The sequence below is a fragment of the Phallusia mammillata genome, chromosome 4 (genome assembly GCF_965637545.1).
Source record: "Phallusia mammillata chromosome 4, kaPhaMamm4.hap1.1, whole genome shotgun sequence".
NCBI classification, from domain to species: Eukaryota; Metazoa; Chordata; class Ascidiacea; order Phlebobranchia; family Ascidiidae; genus Phallusia; species Phallusia mammillata.
In genome coordinates this window covers 13,411,252-13,427,966 of record NC_137255.1, presented here as the reverse complement: position 1 = coordinate 13,427,966, position 16,715 = coordinate 13,411,252, and the positions used below count along the sequence as shown (strand labels likewise).

Genomic DNA, 16,715 nt, shown 5'->3' with positions numbered 1-16,715 from the left:
TCCATGTATTTTTGTATAAATTGTTAAAGGGTCTTAGATAAAATTGTTACTGCTGGTAGATATCATATTGCTTACTATTATTACCTAATTGGTTTGTAGATTGGGGCAATTGGCTTTTGATTAATTTATTGGATTGTAGGTTGGGCTATTTGCTATTCCAGAACCTGCATGGATGCATAATCAGATTTGCTGTTTAACAATTAGAATTTACTTTTCCATGCTCCAAAGTGATTATACCTATAGCTTAGTGTGCCTTTAGCCACCAGAGCTTAGGCCTGTATGACTGGAACCAAGGAAGAGCAGTTGCGCTGCCAAAACAAATAAAACCTTGAGAAGGGATGGACTAAAGGAAAGGGCAGGGCAGATCGGAGACATCAAGCACTCCAAGTTAAAAGGCATTTGCTTGACATTTAGCTATAACTAAAGTTATTGTAATAGTAAACATATTGACTATCATGGAGAATGTGATACCAATAGATTATCATTGGATCTACTTTATAGAACAGTGTTGACTGATTATTTTTAACTGTGGTTACTGCATGTATAATAAACAAACTTTTGGAGGACTGTTGGAATGAGTGATATAATGTTTTAATTTAGGTGCAACTGTTTGTTCCATATAAAGAGTTGCAAATAAATAAACTGATGTAAACCATGAAGAAAAATAATTAGCCTGTGTAGCAAGGTCAAGACAAACTAATTTAACTTGCTGACAAATAAGACTGGTCATATAGAGTGCTGTCAATAGCCAAGCTTGCCCTAATTTAGAGCATTGTAAGTAAAAAGGTGTTTTGTTTCATACATGAGATTGCAAATAATAAAAAAAAAACTGGTGTAAACAAGAAAAGATAAAATAACTGAGAAAAAGCTGCTCACATGAGGTGAGATAAGAAAATAAATTTCTGACACTGCTGCATAGCTGTTTTTAGGTGGTAGCTATTCTGCACAACCTTTTTTGGCACTATTATCATTTCAATGTCACAAGAAAAACAATAAATATGCTAGCACAAGTAAATCTTCTCATAATTTACTTTATACTGTAGTAGTTTTTTTTAAATCCAGCATTTGCTCTCAAGCACACTACTTCAATTTGCTATTCAAGATCACTTCTGTTTTATTGTAAACTTACGACAAAATTCCAGCATGCACAATAAAAATAACATATACATTGATGGCACAGAACAACATTCATAACTGAAAATACTGGGAGTTGTTTGGAACAACTATGCAAATGGTGTGCCTAGTGTACACTTATGTCAGAACTGCACTGTGTACAATTATAAACCATTCATCTCTGTAGGTTAGGAACAGTTTGTTGATCCCAAGGTTTGACATGCATAATGTGTTTAATTGCGTTGATCATAGGTGCTTGCACTAGAGACAATGGGGCATAATACACTGTTTTTATGCCATGCAAACTTGACTGCATGCCATGCTCATCATATACAAAGAAAAATTTTGACATTGATTGATTGAAGGGGTTGCGTTGCTATCCTAAACAAACACATAGCATTAATAATAGAAAAAAAAAGCTATTTCAGACTTAATAAAAAGTATGAGTGTATAATCTAACATTAATGAAGCATGTATTGCACAAAAGTGATTTTACACTCAATAAAAATTATGTGTGTATAATTTACTGCTATACATAACCTAATAAACATTACCTTCAGTTCAAACATCCAAAATGCATCCGTCTTCACTATGTTCTGACTTGTAAAAACGTTTTTTTTTAATCAAAACTGACATAAAACTTGCAACGTCGACAATACTGAAGTCAAAGTAACCGCTTAGCAACCTAGACGTGACGTAACGGCAACCCGCAGATTTCCGCTGCTGTGATTGGCTGAAAAAGCCCTGTGGTTCGAATTCGGAAACATTTTGGAAATATGCACCCGGTCTTGCAAGCATTGCAAAAACAGTGCAGCTGTGTTGAAACGAAGACTACGTTGGGAGGTTTGTAACAACGCAGTATCAAAAGATTCCAATGCTCGATCGCAATATCGGAAAGTGGGTCGTCCCAATCCAGTTGCTGGTTGCACAGACTATGCATTAGCTGTTTTATAGAAAGCAGAAATGGCTGGATAAATCCAAGCGGGTCGGAGACCTTACTAATCATCGAAAACACTCCGACAAGTCCTTTGGTACGGTAAGCCCCTTGTAGCAACTTGTCTTTAATGACGTTCCATCGTAGGAAGCGGAACATTTGAAAAGAATTCGAAATTTGCCACCCGTCGCGTGGTGTAGTATATTCCGTGTTTGTTTTGTACATTTCAAACTACCTGGAAGGATTCCTGGAGCAAATCTCTGTCTCAAGTAATCCTGTATCTTTTCCCAGTACTTTCCAAGCGGTTCGGTATACTTGTGGAAGCGACGCTTTAAGTGCGGCAGGCGTCGTTTTGCCAAGCTTCTGTCATAGGACAGAACAGGGAAGGGCAATTTCCAAGGCAAAATCTGGTAATGTCCGTTCACTCTAGTGCAGTGGTTCTTAAACTTTTTTGACTGCGACCCAAATCGGAGTTTTATGAACATCTCACGACCCAAGCCTCAAACATAAAAAATGTATTAACGAGAAGCAATTTCAAGGCCACGTCGTCGCCGCATAGGAGTCTGCCCATGTCAAAATGGCTGCAGGCTTAACGAGGTCGATTCGTTCGCCAACACTGCATAACACAACACACATTGTGGCTTTGCAGCACCATGATCATTGATAGAAGTGAATCCCAAATCTAAAAATGTTTCCTTGTACGAATACTTACTCATCTTTAAACGCTTACTGTTATATCTCCAAGTTCAGTTTCGCATGATTAACTTGTCCTATTATTTCCGGTGCTATGACGTTACAATCGCCTTGTGCGAAACAGTAAAGTTGGAAGGCTATATTGTCCTATGTGGTGTGTATGTGTTAATGGTTGGTTCATTTTACTGTACAACGTGGTCGAGTGTGGTGACTTTACTACTACATTAAGTTAATTCGTTTGTGTTTACTTAATGCAGTAATAGTTCGTTTGGGCATAATTGAATCACCATAGCGCGACCCATTTTTTGACCCTGCGCGACCCATGTTTGGGTCGCGACCCATACTTTGAGAACCACTGCTCTAGTGACACTGTTTTCTGTATTTGAAAGAACTCGTTTGTGTTTAAGTGAAAGTCCAAGGTCACTTGAACCTCTATCTTGAATGTCAATACTGTATAACTGCTCCAACTGATCAGGTAGTTTTGTGTTAGCGTGTATGTAATTTACACTCGTGTGTCTGATGTCATGTTTTCTTTCGGGGCCGAACAAACACCAGCCCAAACCAGTGCGAATAGCAACAGGGTCGCCACGAGAGCCACGAGAGCCACGTACAGCCTCGTGTTGCTCGTGAGCCTCGTAAACATCGGCTGCAATGAGTAAGTCCACATCTGGACAGTTTATTACAGAGAATTTGAGATTTCGAATATGCGGATACCGCTTAATATCATCAACAGTAGGAATGCTGCCTTGTAGGTTGGGTAACTTGGGGACGACCCTTAAACTTTTCAACATAAAACAAGCACCATCGTTCAGGCCTTGTACGGACAGCGAAACTTTGCGACTGCGCAATGTTTGTGTTCCGTTTACGGTAGTAATTGTCAAGTTGTCTTCCACACCGCTTAGCCCTAGTTTCTTAGCCAATGCTGCAGAGCACAATGACGTGTCTGATCCGTCGTCAAGAAAAGCATGCGTTAAATGGGGTTTACAATTCTTATCCAAAACAGTAACTGGCACGACCTTAAGTCGCACAGAATGAGTCTGCAGTGTCGCAGCGGATATTCCTGGCAAACCGGCCCCGTCAACTTCCGCTGGATCGCTAGAAGATTGTGCAGATAAGCGCGAAGGGTGCGCCCAATGCAATAGCGTGTGGAGCCTTTTCCCGCAGAAGTCTACACGGCATACATATTTGGACGAACATTTGTCCGCACAATGCTCGGGACGAAAACAATTGAAGCACAGTTTGTTACGACGCACTAGCTCATAACGTTCTTTTACTGGTCGACTCCTAAAGGCCTCACATTTCCACAAAAAATGTGACGACCCGCATTCGGGGCATGTAGGCGTCCGTCCTGGTGAGTCGTAATTCACAAATGACTCTTCATCTGACACTACCGAGTATGTAGGTGCGACTCGATCCGGGAACTTGCCTTTGTTGGTAACTTGTCCTTGCGACTTGCATTCCTCGTCGGAAATAAACCTCATCAATGGCGATAGAGTGTCCTCTACCAACAATTCCAAAAGATCCAACAACGCTTGAAAGGTCACTGGTTGATTTCGCAAACGAAGTTCCGATGATTTAGTGATGAATCGTCTGATTGCAGTATGCGGCAAGCGCTGTACCACAGCCTCAATATTTTGAGGCAGATCAAGCGTGTATTTACAGTCCCACTGACTGAATAACTTGTAACTTTCTGCAGCCTGTGCACGAAATTGTCGCAAGCCCTTGAAGTCGCTATCCTTCAATTGCGGGCGTTGTGTCAATCGGTCCATGTGTGCTCTCACAACAAGGTCTAATCTTCCATGTCTCCTGTGGAGTATATCCAATGCCTCCCTGTATCCTAATTCGGGAGGCATGCTTTTGCATTCCAAAATGTTGGTCAGAGCATCATCAGTGCAAAATTCACAGAGATATCCCAGCTTCTCGGCATCAGACAAATACGCCTTATTTATCTGACGATCGAAGTCGATCATAAACTTGTGATAGTCAAGAGGATCGCCGTCGTATTTCATTAAAGGCAGTTTCGGTAAATTGAAACCTTGTTTTATAGTTTCCGCAATTACATACCAATTCTCGGTAGTCGCTGGTGGACCATGAGGGTGAGGTTTTATTGTTGCATTTAGATGTTTTTCTTCAAATGTGCCGGCCCCAGTGGCCTCTGCGCTGGTGGCAACCACTGGACCTTCTGCCTTAGTTCGGAGGGTTCGAGAAGGCCCGACAGGAACCTGTGACTTGGCTGGTGCAAGTGGTTTGTCTGTCGGGTTCACATTTGTCTTCTGTTTATCGTCCCCATGCGAAGGCTCACACGAGTCAAACTCTTTTAAAGTTTCAGCAGCGAATTCTGCCAATTCCATCTCTTGTCGGGCTTTATCAAGCTCGAGTTCCGTTTTCTGGCTTTCAGTTCCATTTCCAACACTTTGGACTTAATGGCGCATCGACGTTTTAGTTGTTCCAGCCTTAACGTTGCAGCTTCGGCCTCACGGCGAGCACGTGAGCTGGCAGTACTTTTGGCACTTAGCACAGAACCTTTAACGGACGGTTCATCGCCGTTAGTTTGTTTATGCCGGACATGATCAATCACGTCAAATAGCTCTTGCGATGTGCAGGGGATATGTTCTTCCTCGCTTGACATCTTTCCCAAGACAATTGAGAAAACCAAAGCAAATCGTTTTAAATGATGTAGAATTCAAGCATAGCTGCTAATTCTACCTTTCAGTCTCTCGACTGGCAGAATAAGAGTGGTCAGTTTCACATGCACTTTATTGAAATGAAGAGTGATTTAAAACGATTTTCGACCACCTTATTCAAATAGAATAAAGAACGTAATAGCTACAAATAGTCCAAACAATCTTACTTGCAGCACATAAAAGTATGCAGCATAACACAACTTAATACGCTCAAAACTAACTCATACACCACTGTAACACTAACTGGACTGCACGTGCAGACACAAAAAAAACTTCGTTACTGCAGTTGTCGTTTTAAGTTCCTTCCCACAAAAAACTTGACCTAACCCTGCCAAGCAAAATAATTTGACCCAGTACGTTATTGGAACAGAGTTTAAAAAGAAGCAAGGTACAAAAAACCTGACCAATTTTTTTGCAAGTTTTTTCTAAAATAAACTAGGTTAACCTATTTCCAGTTTGGTCCGATTTTTTAAATGGATTTCAAGGAATTGGGAAGTACATTGCAATATTCTGGTTCTGTGTAACAATCGTGCCTTCAAGTGCTCTTATTACAACACAACTTAGGTAAATATTAAATTTTTACTCAAGCTGATGAGCTTCCAAACATCAATAGTGTTTCTCACAAACTGCTATTGCTATCCAATATGACCACAAAGTTGTAGAAAGCATATACATATATTGACTTTATGCAACACAAGTTTACACAGTTGTAGAAACAAAGCAAAGTGTATTGTGCAGTTTTTTTTTACAAGATCCAGCAAATCAATTTGTAGCAGCTATTTTTCCTTTGGACAAATTTGATAACGTACACATTATCTTGTTTAAATCCATCTTAAGATCCTTAATTTCCGAAGACATTTTTTCCAAATCTGACTGCAAGGTTACAACAAGAGGTTATTTTGCAAAATTATTTAACCAGTACATAGGGATCTCTTTGACAAAACCCAGCTTAAGCAGGTTGCACATTCATTTTTTTCTATCTGATACAGAGAGAAATAATTGTTTCGCTCGGCTGATTTAAAGTTCTCCTTTAATCGTGACGTATGGAATATTCATCCGCGAGAGAGCAGTGCATTGAACTCCACTATTTGTGATCTGCATGTTGCTAGGTTTTGTAGTAAAGACCAGTGAATTTAGCCAAATTTCTTTGTGTCTGTTTTGTTTGTAGTGAAATTATATAATGCGAAAAACAATGGTTAAAACGGTACTTTTCAGTTGTGGAACCTCTAGCCGCTGACTGGTCCGCCTTGGTTACCTAACAGTTGGTATGTTTTATGTTCCTATTTCATCTGTGTTTAACTTGTAATAATGTGTACTCAAATCGTAACTGCGCTTATTACGGTAGAGCTACTAACACCATAACGGGAATCACAACTTTGCTTTCACAATGGGGCGTAAAGAGCTGAATTTTTATTTAGCGGCTATAAATGGGTTGGGTTGGGAAATATTTACATAAAATATTTACATTAGTAACTAATTTTTTGGGTTATTTTTTTTGAATTTTAAATGCTAATGCCTTACCCCGACCCTAATAGCCTAACCGTGAGCATTTTTGGAGATATAACCTATTAAATTTGGGGTGTGATTCTCGTTATGGTGTTAGTAGCTCCACCGCTTTTTACAAGTGATTGGAAGTCATTTTTGTGGTTTACAGAAAACGTTTGCCGTGGCTACTGACGCTGTCGTCTTGGTTACTATTCGTCACCGTTGCCTTTTATCGCCCATCTTCGCTATCGCTCAACGTTCGCTTGCGCATACAGAGAGCTATAGCTCTTAGTATACTAACACAGGAACATCACAGGTTTGCTAATTTCCTGTAGGTGGCACAACGAAGCATTGGCGTTTGCCACGTCAATTGCGCTTAGTCAGCAATTGCCTATTATTGCCATTGCAAAAGCCTAAGCTCCGTTGCGCTGTCTACCGGAAATTAGCAAACCTGTGGAGTGAGTTTATGTGTTTGTAGCTTTACCGCACATGCAAGAGTGGGACAAGCTTTAGGAAGGGCGCCTTTTCATAGGGGTTATCTAGTTTGACGAACGGCGCAGGGCAAGGCCGCGCATCTAGCGGCCGTTGCACTATCATTGTACTTTTTTAGCAAACTAAGTTAAAGAAAAACGTTGGCGGTAAATGTTAATGCAGTTATGTTGGTTATATAAAAAAGTCTTACTTCATCTCTTGTGAGAGCTTCGTTGATCACTTTTGGCTTTAAGTTTTCCTCCCTATTAAACCAACTCCAAAAATAATGACTTTCTTCGTTTTTGTTGCTGGGCATCACCATTCTATCTCGCACCATCCAGCGGCGACGCAAAAACGCTGGTGCAGCATAATTTATATCCAATATTCCCTCCACCTTTATGACAGTTATGTTTTTTCCTAATTGATCCAAAGCACATTGACACCACATTATAAATATCTAAGTTACCTCGAGGGCGATCCTTCTAAGCGAAGCCTGTCTATGTACGGCTGAAATATCGTCAACGGCCAACCCAACCTGTATGGTCAACAACTCCTTATTTGTTTCATACATCAGAAACAAGTGGCTTAGATAAGTGACCGGGATTTGTCAAAATTGTGATCTATAGTGTTGCGTGTAAACGAACCCCACACCATCTACCATTTCGTGGCAAACGAAATATTGTCGCAATTAACGTACACTGTTCGCGTACACTTACCAGCAAGTTTGTCAAAAGCAGGTTCATCACAATGCAAAAGACGATGAAGACAAAAACTGTCGCTTCCTGATACTGGACGATCTTGGAGTAAATTGAACTTGTGAAATGGGAAAGGAATATATCTGAATAGTTTAGTTCACCTAACATCATCGTGAAGGTTTGTACACAAGCCCAAGCAGGTGTGTTGAATGCAATCTGCGGTAAATTGCAGAAATACGCTGTTATCATGAAATTCAAATGTATCCACGATTTTACGTCTGGGGAAGCCTTGTTACATAAAAACCTGTGTAAACTGTAGCGTACAAACATAAAACACATACAGTATGTATATATATGACAAAGTTGAAAAACTTTTGTGAAACAAGCGAGACGCAGTAGTTATACAACTTCGCAGTAAATATAATCGCATATTGCTTTAAAACGTTTACTACCTCAAGATCACATATGAAGTGATTTACCTGGTTTTGTAGTAATACGTAGAAGCTGAGTGAAAACGCCAACAAAAACAAGACAAATATGGCGGCGAATCTTAAGAATGTGACTCCAACTTCCCCGACCATAAATACAAAAATTCCGAGCCACTTTGAACGTCGAATATACAGTAAGAGGCTAAACCACGACAACAAAACAGCAAAAGCGCCACATTCCCATTGCCAAACCTAAAACAAAGTCGATTTAAGCTTTCGTTTGCAAATTGGGGTAAATGCAACCTCATTTTGCCAAGCTATATCTATCGTTTAACCAAAAGAATATCGAAGTAGTTGTTAAAATAAACTACTTCCATATTCTCAGTTAAGGATTCGGTATGTGAATATTCAAATTTGTTTGTATAACCATAACATTTTATGCATTGTTGGTGGGCCGCATTTGCAGGGTCCTAGACAACACCAATGAAAAGCTGGTCGTGGTTGCGATCTGGAGCTGGCTGACTCTCATGAGTAAATGACAAAATTTTTGCTAAATGTTTCTCAGCTTCATTTAAATATGAAAATCTTCTAGCTACAACAAAACAACAAAGTTGACCTGCCGAATGTCGGTATCATGTTCATCACTTTCAAAATCGATCAACACCAGCAAAGAGAGTGCATAAAGCGCAACATCCATGTAATTTATCCAATTCAAGAAAAATTTTAGTCGAAGGTGGATGAGTTGCGTGAACTGTAAGTACACAGGAAGACGCTGGTTATTTTTTGATCCTTTATGCTTTGTGTAAACAAAAACTTAAAGAACAACTACCTTTTTAAGAAGTTGTACAGATGAAATAGACATAATCAGAATTGTAAAAAAATGTCGACTACTGGAGAATTGAAGACAGTCTACTCCCCAAAGACTTTGAGCTTCAGATCTAAATCTACAAAAACAAGTTTTATTACTTTCAAACAAATGTTACAAACCTAATGTTTGAAACAAAACAAAAAATAACTTACCTCACACAGTCGTGAAAATCTGTTTCGTTTACGGCAAAACGTGGAGGGGTTGTCGTCATGTAAGTGTTAAATGAAACAAAGTATAACAAGTAGGTGAGCAGATTTGCCCAATAAATGTATCTGCCAAACTTTCTCCATTTGTAATTAATCCAACTTGTCACCGTTGGGTGGCGCAACAGGCGCTCTCTCTTGAAATTGACCTGAAAGCAAAAATGACGAATTTTGCACAATAATTCATTTTTTATGTAATAATATGTACATGCCATAAATTTTAAAGGGTGGTTGTCCAAAACAATTGCCGATCGTGTTGCGTAGGGTTGAGAATCTTTTGTCAACTGGCCGTTCGATCCATAGGGGTCGTCGTTGGAACAACTTTCACACCCGGAAGCCCCGTCGCTCTGCAATTACGTCAAAATTTTGGATATCAAAGTCAGGTATACATATGTATTTGAGAAACCTTTCGTACATATTTTACGTTGAAAAGTTTATGCTTGTGTTACACTAACCTGCAAGTTATTTGCAGTAGTTTTGCGTTTATCTTCTTCAGTTTCTTTACCCCCAAAAATATTCCAAAGGGGAATTTCGTATTCATCGTCGAGTATTTCGTAGTCAAACCTAATCTACAACATTTGCCACAGAAAACTCATAGTTTAATATTTGCAAACTTGAGCAGCATTGCTTCAACAAAGAGGAAACCGTCCCGTTACACAAAGTTCAAAAACAAACAAATCCGAAATGAATCAGTGGAACTGCACTGAGGCAGCACATTGCGTGACAAGACACTTGAGTGCACGCAAAACGCATTCACGCATCGTTCCTCTTAACCGAGGATGAAAATAACACAGTCGCTGAAAACTTACTTCGCAGTTTTCGTCTTCCAGGCCCACTTCACTGATCACCATTGATTTGGTAAGAACAACTTCAGCAACGTCCGGCATATTTTCAACAAGTTTTCTAAACGGTGTCAATAGATAATCTAAAAAAACATTACATTTCGTATGCCTGTCTTTACACGTTTTCTTGGGACATGCGTTGCGAAAAATATTCAGTCCGGTTGCTCAATACTAGACTAATTCTCTTTTGCCATCTACCTTCACCGTCCTGACATTTGGTAGCATTACGCAACGATTCCTTCCACGATTCATGTTTCACCAATTCGAGAGCACACCCCTCATTACGGTTGTCAATAGCAACGTCCAGTGCGTTGCATCCGTCTGGCAAACGATCTTTCACGTTTGCATTGTGTTTTAAAAGCAAAGCCACCAATTCGGGTCTTCCAATTTTGCAAGCAAGAAGTAATGATGTGTGCTAGGAATAAAACAAATTGGTACGATTTTAAAGCAGTAATGCTAAAGGGGCTTTAGATAACAGTATGTCGACTAAGCCTTTATACAGGATATTTTGCATGAACTTTTTTGGCAAAAGCAGAGAGTCGCCTTGTTTCTTTCTTGCGGCAATGGCGGCTGTACAAGAAAATTGATGTCAATATTCAGTTTTTACCCCTGATCTTGATTTGTTGTCGACAAGTTTTTCTTCTGTGTCCAGTAATACAGATGCACAATCGACCCAACCACCTATTATGCTCATATCCAATGATGTTTGGCGTTTGTCGTCACTAGAATCAGTTTGTTTAAGTTAACTTTCAATAAAATTAGAGGGCGAAGAAATTAGACATATCTAAGTTTGCTTACAGGTGAAAAATATTGGCTCCAATGTCAAGTAACCCAGAAACAACTTCGGCATGACCATTTAAAGCTGCCAAGTGTAATGCGGTTCTGGAATGTTCATCTTGGTGGTTGAGAGATGGACGATGTTTAGATACGATCTCTCTCACAACAGACAAGCGTCCATTCATTGATGCAACGAGCACGGGGGTATGTTGATTGTGGTTGCGCTTATCGAGATGCACTTCTTTAGCGAGCAATGTCTAAATTAAAATATTACACGTAAAAAGAATAATCTTTAAAAAACTGTGATTTGACAAACAAGTAAAACGAGATTTCTTTTGATGAGATACAACTTACTTGAGCGATGGAAAGCATTCCTTTTTCAGCGGCTATGTGCAAAGCAGTGTTACCATGGCGATCACATTCAGTAATCAAACTCTTTCCAACCACAGACAAAATTTCCTAAAAAAATCATGTCATTTTCGGCAATTTGGTATAATTGTCTACAATTGACGAGTTTAAACCTGGACAGTAGCCAAATTTCCTGACTGGGTAGCCAACATTAAACAATTGCGGCCTAATTGGTCGGTTGCCAAGAAGTTGGCGCCATGTTCCAACAGACGCTTTGTTGCCCCCACGTGACCGGACTGACACGCAGTCAAAAGGGGAGTTCGTCCTTCATCATCACAGATCTCACAACTTCCGCCACTGAAAATGATGCACGCGGTAAAGACATTGACTAAAAACCGTTTTTTTTTTTTTTCAATAGCTCTTATCAAACAATTGTACATCCTTGCATGTATTTTTGCGTCAAAAATTCGTTAAGCTCAGTAAAATAAACATTTTTCCAATTAGCTCAAATACAGCAAATAATTAGAAAACCTTATCAACATCTGGGTTAAGAAAAAGCTTCACATTTCATTTACCTTTTTAACAAAATACTGATAATATCGGCATGATTTCTGAGAGCAGCAAAATGAAGGGAAGTTTCATTTTCCTCTGTACCAGCATTAACAGAGGCATCGTGTTGGAGTACCATTTTTACCATTTCCAAGTTTCCCTCGCTTCCGGCCAAATGCAAACATGTTTTGCCATCACTGCGACGAAGGTCGACATATTTCTGCCCAGATGCGTTTGCTGACAAAGAAAAAAGGTTTATTTACTGGTGAAAAATACCCATATTTTATCCCAACTACTTCTGGTCTGCGTCTCCAAATCAGTCTTTTAAATGATTGTGACACCTCATAATTATAACAAAACAATGCTTTAAACTTGTAATTGAATGATTGCGTTTTTTGTAAAAAAGTGCAGGTACAACAACTATTCATGCATTATTTGTATAAATGTAATAGCCCCTCATTACAAGTATCGCGCAAAGAATGTTGTTTTCAAACACCTATCCACAAAGCCTAAACAATCCGAACTTTTTTGATCTATAAAGATCTGAAAAAGCAAGATGGACAAAAAATATTGAAAGCTGATATTTTATTTCGGTATACGCAAGATTTTATTTACTTACGATTTAAGGAATCGGATGAAAAGTCATCGGCGTGTTGTTGGTTTGTTTTCCACGATTCAAGTATAAGTCTCACAGTTTCGCACGATCCACTTTCAATCGCAGCGTGTAGAGAAGTACACGAATCAGCGTCTTTTGCTAAAAGTTGCCAAACTACTTCTTTTTGAGATAAATTTTGACAAAATTCTAAGATTCTCTCGCAGACCTGTAATAAATAGTTTTGTTACTTTAGACGTTTTGTGCATTCGCAGCAACCTTACCGGGGTCCAAATAAGTCAACTTTAATTGTTAGTCAGTTTAATTGTTCGTAATGTTAGATGGCATGATGAAGCTAACCTTGACATGGCCTCCAAATGACGCCAACATTAGTGGGGTGCAATGTTTTTCATCCTTTAGCTTGATAACATCTCCAACCCCATTGCTTGCATTTAGAATGTCACTGACAACTTGATGATGACCGTGCCTTGCCGCTTCGTGTAGTGGAGTCATTTTGCGATAGTTTAATGCCTGGTTAAAATGTTTTTACAAACTAGAAATAAATTTTAATTTATAAAAAAAACGTTTAAAGTTAAATTTGAACTATGTAGTATATATTGGTGTATCCATTTATTTACTGGTGATAGGTTTTGCCAATGTACTAAAAATACATTTAAATATATAGCATTGTCGCACAGGGCAAGTTAGTATATAATCTCTGTAACATCATTAACAGGCTGATTAAGTCTAGTGCAAACACATTACTTTCGGTTCTGGTTAATACAATTTCCACATACTTGAGTGAATTGGTCTGTTTCAAAAGTTCGTTTTTTTGTTTTAGTCGTTGACAGTCGTAACACTTATCTGCACTAACGGTAATTAGTGCATATTTTTGAAACGGCTCCGTGTCACGCAAAAGACTATTTTGTTTGACCTGCGTTTACTCATCGATTTTGAAATATGAAGTTATTTTCAAACTGTTAGATTAATTCTGTTTAGAAAAATGACAGACTACCTTCAAACTAATTCCGTTTGCTGTCAACAGTACTTGTACAGCCTGTGAATTTCCTCTCTCACACGCCAAATGAAGCGCAGTTGTTTGAAAATGGTCTTCGGCGTTCACCTTCGCCCCATTGTTTAACAAAACTTGAATGCAGCTTTCAGTGGTGCTTTTATCCAGTTTTGTTTGGCTCTAATAATATTATAATTTATTTAAGTAATACCATGCTTTTGAATACGATGTATTAGGTTTGTTGTTTCAAATAGTTCCATCAGAAAACGACAAAGTGTACAAAGGTCCAACGATTTTTTAGTTACGTATGAGCAAAAATAAGTTTTACAATTTTAGGCCCAATAATTGTTATTGTTTGTGTGATAAAGTTACCTGATATCGGTTAGCCTTGGTTTCCTTGTGATATTTTGCCGCGAAGTGCAACGCTTGTTTGCCATCTACTGCGGCTTTGTGCACCGAGGCTCCATATTTTATCAGTTGTTCCACCAACCTCCCGTCTCCTGATCTTAAAGTTTAATGAAACATCATTAAAACCAGTCTACCGTAACGCACCACAGAGTTAAACACAAACATAAATTGTTTTTCGAACGTACATTTATTGTATTATCTAAGGCAGTTATCGGCAACCGCCGGTCCGCGGCATTTTGCCTATGTATCCCGGGGATGATAAACTAATTTATGTGTTTTCATTGCTAAATGTTTGTGGTTTTTTTAAGGCTGACCCGCGATGAAATTTCAGTTTCAAAAACGGTGAGCAGTAGAAAAAAGGTTGCCGACCCCTGATCTAAGGTACAACCGAACTACAGTCTCGTCTCGTTACACATGAATGCACATTGTGGTTTAGGGAAAATGCTATTCAACCTTAGCACTAAGCAACAAGCTGAAGTACTTGAAAGTAGGAAAAGCATTTGGAGTATATTTAATGTTACTATATTATAAGGTTGCTGATTTACTTGTGTGTTGTTGTCTGACTTTCCGAAGAAAAGTAGTAATTTGGCTTGACATTATCAGTGGTAAACATTTTATCTACTAGGCTTTACACACGATCTAACATGGTACCAAAGTTTGCGAAAATACGAAAGCTTATGACATGATGCTTGTAAACCACATAGGCTACTTTAAAAAAATGCTTTAGCGATTGACAAATGCGCAGACAAACCAGTCTTTCTCGAAGTTTTTTTTACATTCCTCTCTTGCAAACCAAAATATCGCCAGTTTCTCCCCAGTGGAAATCACAAAAAAGACATCAATCACTGCAGTTACGACAGCGATTCCTTGGGTATTGCAGGCATTTATAGTGGAACATATTAACATTTCGAGCACTAATTTTTAGTTTCCGCAGCAAGCAGCAGAATATATTTTGCAAAAGAGGCTAGTTTTGCAAAATTGCGCATAACAATCATCCAAACAAAAACAAAACGTGAGGATAGTGCACAAACAGTATTTTTTTACTTGTGGTGCAATAAAGGGCATCGTTCAGTAGCGGAGACGGTCCTTAAATTTTGCAGACTTAAACATTAAATGTTATGTTTAGGGGCTTCAAACTCTTGGCGTCACTGCAAAGTTGCTTAACGGACCAATAAACGAGTTTTTTTATTCACACCTGTTGCTCCCCAAATCCCCTTTGCCACAAATTTCCTCCCACAATTTAAAAATTCCACCCTTAGTGAGCCAAGTGGCCCACATTTGAGAACCTGTATTAAACCAAATATGGGCTTATTTAACTATGGTTAGACTGATCTAAAATAGTTGCTGCTCGTGGAATGAATATTACTTTGAAGGAAAGAAAAACGCGTCAAGGCGCAACTTGCGCAAAGGCCTTACCCGTAAGGTTAATTGTGCTCTGGACTTTTAAAGGCCTTCTTTGTTCGCAGGCACTAATATTCTTTTTGTTAATGTGCTGTTTTTTGACAATGTGCTTTTAAGATTCGTTGCACAACGCCTTCTCCATCCAAACTGTTATACATCTAAACTTTACATGCTTTGGCGTTGACATTTCATTTGTTAAAGTTAAACTTGACCATGTGCTACATCAAAACTTAATCAAACAGACAAATTCCATCCAAAGACAAATGTACACAATATTTTATGAAGTATTACCTGGCAGCCACATGTAGTGGTGCTAAACCAATTTCGTTGTTGACGTGGTTGACAAATGAAGTTTCCTCCTTCAAGCTTGTTAAATATTCACTGATATTTTCTGATTTTCCATCCTGTATCATTTGCATTAACCGCAAGCTTGCCTTGGATAGTTGAATCTGGGCGCTGGCCCGCTGTTTAAAACGTTTGAGTGGAGACTTTTGAAAATTCATTGCACGTCGATTGGGTACGAAGGCAATGATTGGCAGCTAAACAGCCCGAACACTCTGTTTAAAAACTTTCAGTGTGATGTCACAACCTTTTTTACCGCTTGATGATAAGCACAACAATAAAGGGCCGATCATCACGTACAGGCAGTGAACCGTAAACAAATGTCATTGAATGTTACATTCTCCGATCCTGCTTTTTCTGATGTTAGCGGTTTTTGGTGTTAAATAAGTAGAAATGTACGGCAGTATGAAACCATGCGAAGACAACAAGCCCTCCTGTGGCTTTATACATCCTGAACTATCTACCTGCTGATTCACAGGTGTTCAAAATGTTATGTATACTGCAATAAAGGTTTCTGGTGCAAAACAGGGTTAGGGATACATGAAACAGAATATGTTTGCCTTCGTTCAACACTGACTTGACTTAAATATTTGATTGATGGTCAAATTTGTTTTTGCGACAAATAGTAATTGAAAACAGTTTTCTTTTTGTCACTGAGAAATCGATGTCGTAGTGCTTTCATTTTATTTAACACGGCTGATAATTTTCACCGACTTTCAATGACCCAATAATGATTGATTTTGTTTGTGACTAAATATTTGATTGATGCTCAAATTAGTTTTTGCGATGAATAGTAATTGAAAACAGTTTTCTTTTTGTCACTGAGAAATTGTTTTCGTACCGTTGATTATTTTATTTACCACGGCTGAT

General features: G+C 38.8%; 3 protein-coding genes and 1 long non-coding RNA gene across 4 annotated transcripts; all 4 read right to left on the bottom strand.

Annotated features, from left to right (window-relative positions):
- Window positions 1-1,096: 1,096 nt before the first annotated feature.
- Window positions 1,097-2,257, bottom strand: LOC145225011 (uncharacterized). Its single transcript, XR_013859786.1, has 2 exons — window positions 1,668-2,257; window positions 1,097-1,494 (listed from the first exon to the last, which is right to left on the bottom strand). It is a non-coding gene; the product is annotated as an uncharacterized LOC145225011 (long non-coding RNA).
- Window positions 2,258-2,721: 464 nt separating this feature from the next.
- On the bottom strand, window positions 2,722-5,369 carry LOC145223482 (uncharacterized). The gene is made up of 2 exons (XM_080089897.1): window positions 5,243-5,369; window positions 2,722-5,159 (listed from the first exon to the last, which is right to left on the bottom strand). The coding sequence occupies exons 1-2, from the start codon at window positions 5,367-5,369 to the stop codon at window positions 2,989-2,991; spliced, it is 2,298 nt and encodes a 765-aa protein (XP_079946023.1). The 3' UTR covers window positions 2,722-2,988.
- Window positions 5,370-6,159: 790 nt separating this feature from the next.
- LOC145224612 (transient receptor potential cation channel subfamily A member 1 homolog) lies at window positions 6,160-9,716 on the bottom strand. Its single transcript, XM_080091149.1, has 8 exons — window positions 9,524-9,716; window positions 9,333-9,447; window positions 9,120-9,254; window positions 8,555-8,755; window positions 8,097-8,291; window positions 7,847-7,915; window positions 7,592-7,774; window positions 6,160-6,297 (listed from the first exon to the last, which is right to left on the bottom strand). Exons 1-8 carry the CDS (start codon window positions 9,580-9,582, stop codon window positions 6,187-6,189), a joined length of 1,068 nt encoding a protein of 355 aa, XP_079947275.1. The 5' UTR covers window positions 9,583-9,716; the 3' UTR covers window positions 6,160-6,186.
- LOC145223481 (uncharacterized) lies at window positions 9,668-16,023 on the bottom strand. The gene is made up of 15 exons (XM_080089896.1): window positions 15,795-16,023; window positions 14,067-14,199; window positions 13,698-13,874; window positions 13,043-13,213; window positions 12,710-12,911; window positions 12,117-12,327; window positions 11,715-11,898; window positions 11,548-11,652; window positions 11,215-11,450; window positions 11,024-11,138; window positions 10,615-10,831; window positions 10,384-10,499; window positions 10,030-10,143; window positions 9,783-9,921; window positions 9,668-9,723 (listed from the first exon to the last, which is right to left on the bottom strand). The coding sequence occupies exons 1-15, from the start codon at window positions 16,004-16,006 to the stop codon at window positions 9,668-9,670; spliced, it is 2,388 nt and encodes a 795-aa protein (XP_079946022.1). The 5' UTR covers window positions 16,007-16,023.
- Window positions 16,024-16,715: the final 692 nt, after the last annotated feature.